Source organism: Echinops telfairi, unplaced genomic scaffold, assembly GCF_000313985.2.
Source record: "Echinops telfairi isolate 266 unplaced genomic scaffold, ASM31398v2 ScPeMD7_36;HRSCAF=134, whole genome shotgun sequence".
NCBI lineage: Eukaryota > Metazoa > Chordata > Mammalia > Afrosoricida > Tenrecidae > Echinops > Echinops telfairi.
Genome location: NW_022103934.1, coordinates 3,534,777 through 3,539,188, shown reverse-complemented (window position 1 = coordinate 3,539,188; position 4,412 = coordinate 3,534,777). Strand labels below are relative to the sequence as shown.

Below are 4,412 nucleotides of genomic sequence, written 5' to 3'. Positions count from 1 at the left end.
CGGTGCCACCGTAGCCACAGCCAAGATTTCCCACAAACATGTTTTTGTACCCCTGATGGCGGATGACCACCCCACCCCTTCCAGCGGCCCGGGACTGTGTGCAGATGATCCCTTCTACAGCCTGGGACCTTGCCTTCTGACTTCAGACACACCTGGCCAGGCGACACCTGAGGTCACCTGAGGACACATAATTCCTCCATCGAACCAGAGGCTTCACCCACTCCTCTGTGACTGTGTCTAGGGGGTCCCTTCTTCCCAACCTGGGATCCACTGACCCTGTCTAGGCTCCCCAGGCTGCATGCAGTCTCCCACACATCCTACTCACAGAGCTCAGGCCCCAGTCACCAACTCCATTCCCTCCCCAGGCCCTCCTGGCCTGCCTTAGCCATCTGGTGGCTTTGCCTAGCCCTTCCAGAAATAAACGGCTATCCCTGAGCCTAGTGACTTTGTCACCTGGGCTGAAGTGACTGTCCCCTTTGCCCTACCCGCCCCACATTGGGGTCACCTGCGGTGATGAGGAGTGTGTGTTCAGCCAGCATTACAGGAGCTTGTCCTGGCTTCTTGTCACCAGGTGCCCCACAGTGGCCTCTCCTACATAACCACAGTGTACCAGGCCTCCTTGGGCCTGCACATAGTCTCCTTCCCTTGAGTTCCACAGAGGACATCCCACCCCCACCCTGAAGTGCTCCCTCAGCTGGGAGGATTCTGCCTGCCCCAGTCCCAAGCCCTATTTAGTCCCTCTTCCTTGCCATTCTTAACCTAGCAGATTGTCATCCTCATGTCCCCTGGGACTTGGGATGTTGTCCTTCTATGACCCTTATCACTTAGCTACTTCCATGTGGGGTCATCTCCTGACATCAAGGGTAGGTCTCCCTGAGCCCCATACCAGGCATACCCTTCCTCTCCCCCTCTGACCCTGCTCTGCCTGGGGCCCCATGGGGAGCTCTTTGGCCCCAAGGGAGTGGGTCTTGGGTTTGACAGCAGGCCAAGACATTGAAGGCATCCTTCCTGGGCTCTTCAGTGCTTCCTCCCCTCCCAGAGGTGGAAGAGGTAGGGCTGGGGAGGGACCTGGGTGCCTAGCACTCACTCCCCCCCCCCAGGGTCAGAGTGAGCCCCAAGGCAGGCAGGATGGCCCCAGGAGCCCCCCTCCAGGCGTCTGTGTCTGTGTCCGCTCCATCCCTCCTCCCATCTCTGTCGGTCCCCTTCATCTCTGCAGTTTGGTGCCTTGCGCCCCCTTCCCCCAACATTATGATTTGATTTCTTTTCTTTTGGACAAATTGGTGTTTCTGTTGTGATTTATGGTGGTGTTGTTTTTTTTCTTCCTTTTCCCCATCCAGTTATTGTGATCACTCTAAGCCCTGCTCCTGCCCCGTCCCAACGAGCAGGTACCGGCCTTTTTATCATCGCTGCTTGGATTCTGCACCATTGACCTAACGCTGCCCCGGCCGCCCCCCTGTGCTGTGCGTGGCCCCGCCCCCTGCCCACCTGCCCCTCCTCTCTCCACTGCCAGCGTGGCCCACCTGCTGCCTCCTCCTTCCCTTGGTCCTCCCCACCTGCTCTCCTGCCCTCCTCACCTGCTCTCCTGCCCTCCTGTGCAGGTCTGGGCTCCCTGCGGGAGTGGAGTCAGGCCAGGAGTGTGTGTGCATGCACATGTTTGTCTGAGTGTGAGGGCCAATGTGGTCGTGTGCTGTATGAGTGTGTCTTGTGAAGGTGAGAGCCCGAGTGCACGTGTAGCGTGTGGTATGAGTGCACGTGAGTGTGCTGTGAGCGTATGTTGTATGTGTATGAGGGAATGTGAGAATGAATGAGTGGATGTGTTAGTGTGCATGTGTTCTGAGTGGCCTATGCGTGTGTGAGTGTTGTGAGCTGTATGAGCATGTGTTACGTGTATATGTGCAGATGAGTGAGACTCCACATATGTTGTGAGTGTATGGCTCACAGTGGGGCGCCTGTTGGCCCAGGTGGTGACTGTGCACATTCTGTATTGTCCAGTGGCTCCATAAACAGCACCTCCTGTGCCCTGGGCAACCAGCAGTGACCAGCACAGACCTCAGTCCCCTCTGTGTGGCTCTGACACTCCGGGGGAGAGGAAGCCAGTGAGCCTGTCACCTGTGAGGGAGTTTGGGAAGGGCCAGCAGCACCTTGGAGAAAAGAGGCGTAGAGCCGGGAGGGGATCTTGGCAGTGGGGCTTTGGGAGACTCTTGAGAAGCAGGGTGGCGGGAGAACCCAGGGATGCCTCTGCCTCACCTGGGCATGAGGGGGTGCAGGAACACATAGTCAAGAAGGTCTATTGAGACATAGGTGAGGGTTATTGTGTATGTGTGGCTGTGTGTAAAAATTACACCCTCAGGCGTCTGGTCTCCTGCCCTCTCTGGCCCCCATGTTCTCCCAGCTACACCCCCCCCCACCGCTTTACTGTTCACCACCTTGCTCTCACTCCACCCTCCGACCTGCTGTGTGGCCCATCACCCCCTCTGACCTCTGTTCTCAGGGCCTCTCTGTGTCACTGTCCCCTCCCCAGCAGCCCCTCACTTCATCAGAGCACCCACCACCCCCCAGCTCGGGCTCTCAGGCCTGGGGAACTGTGCAAGGGTCCTGGGTGGCTTCACCAGGTGCAGAGGGGGTGGGAGTGGCCCTCACCCCTTAGCTGACAGAGCAGGTAGAGAAGAACTCGTGTCTTCCACTTTTTACAAGTGTCCCTTGAGTGCCCAGGGGTGGGAGGGGGCTGGGGCTCTGATTCTGGTGCTTGCCCACAGCCTCCAGGCCCACAGCCTGCACTCATGCCTGGCCCCTTGCACACACGGGTCGAGCACATGCCCAGGGCTGCAGGGTAGGTCAGGTAGTAGCCCCCTCTTGCTCCAGCTGAGGCTAGGGGCCACGCTGCCAGCATCGCTGGCCTATGTGTGCCCTGTCTGCCTGAATGGTTTCTGGGTCTTATATCCAGCTGCTTACTGAGCCAGGAGAAGAGGCATGGGAGCCAGAAAGGTGCTTGTGGTTCTTATTCTGCCCATTCGGTGACCAGCCCACCCCCAGATAGACAGCAGGACCTCTTGTTCCTGGGGCTCTGGGGTCTTACCCAGCTCCCACCCTGCCCTCAGCTTCCCTGTCACCAGCCCAACACGGGCACCCGGTTCCCAGGGAAGCCGTCTGCCACATCTCCTGTGGCCAGCTGGGCCCAAGTCTTGGCTCCTATCTGTCTGCCTCCTGTCCCCTCACCCTTAATGCCGCCGCCGCCGGCCTGGGGTGTCTGCTGCCTGCCTGCTGCCTGCCCGCTGCCTGTAGCATGCCCGAGCTGTCCGCATGCAGGCTCCTGGCCTGGCCCCACCACCCTCAGTCCTGTGACCCCTGGAGGGGCGCCACCCCCAGGATCTCACCCTCAGGACACAAGCCCCGCTCCATGGGCCAAGCTTGGAGGGCCAAGCTGGCCAGGGGCAACCCCCACCCCAGAGCAGAGCTGAAGCCTGGGTCCTGCCTGGCCAAGTGCTGTCCTTGGCCCGAGCCCAAGCTGGTCTTGGCACCATCCCCTCCTGGCTGGTCCAGAATGCAGACAGGCCTTGAGTCTGTGTACTGGGCAGAAGGGACCAAAGGGACACCCCAGGGAAGCTGCTTGGCAAGGGACCCTGTCAGATCTTGGCCTTTGGGCCTTGTTCCCGCCCCTGGGGCCACCCCTCTTCCCAGCTCCTCTTAAATGGGGAAGAGGGTGGGGAGCCGGGGCCATGAGAGAAGGGCCCCAGGTTAGGGAAACGACCCCAGCCCCTCCTGCCCAACCGGGCAGAGGCCCGTACTGGTCTTCCTGTGGGCCCAGGGAGGGGATGGTGAGGGCCCCAGCCTGCAGCTGGCAGCTCACCCTGCCCTGCCCTGGCTCTCACTCCCCCAGCCCTGCAACTCCCGCTGGCCAATGATGGTGGCAGCCGCTCGCCGTCCTCAGAGAGCTCCCCGCAGCACCCCACACCCCCCGCCAGGCCCCGCAACATACTGGGACTCCCACCTCCCTTCTTCACACCCCGAAGCATGGAGAGGTGAGCTGTTGAGCAGGGCTCAGGGTGGGAGGGTGTCTGGCCAGCAGACAGGACCCCTGCAGCACTCGCTTCCTGTCCCCCCAGCATTGAAATTGACCAGAAGCTGCAGGAGATCATGAAACAAACCGGCTACCTGACCATCGGGGGCCAGGTACCAGCATGGGGGCAGGCCAGTGGTGGGGGCAGGCTGGCTCGGGCACCTTGGTGCGCAGGAGCAGAGGCCCGGTGGACCCTACAGCCCTCACTCTTTTGGCAGCGCTACCAGGCGGAGATCAACGACCTGGAGAACCTGGGCGAGATGGGCAGCGGCACGTGCGGCCAGGTGTGGAAGATGTGCTTTCGGAAGACGGGCCACATCATCGCTGTCAAAGTGAGCTGTGTACCCTGCCCTGT

The 4,412-nt window shown here is 60.6% G+C and overlaps 1 protein-coding gene across 2 annotated transcripts in view; it reads left to right on the top strand.

Moving 5' to 3' along the window:
- The first annotated feature begins 469 nt into the window (after window positions 1-469).
- Window positions 470-4,412, top strand: part of MAP2K7 (mitogen-activated protein kinase kinase 7) — a 6,066-nt gene continuing 2,123 nt past the window's right edge. The window contains exons 1-4 of one of the 2 annotated variants that reach the window (XM_045290340.1): window positions 474-1,050; window positions 3,878-4,019; window positions 4,104-4,170; window positions 4,276-4,389. In XM_045290340.1, coding sequence (XP_045146275.1) covers window positions 936-1,050; window positions 3,878-4,019; window positions 4,104-4,170; window positions 4,276-4,389 — 438 coding nt within the window. In that variant the 5' untranslated portion in view covers window positions 474-935. Of the gene's footprint in view, window positions 1,051-3,877; window positions 4,020-4,103; window positions 4,390-4,412 lie in introns of both variants that reach the window. The other variant, XM_045290339.1, reaches the window with a different exon arrangement.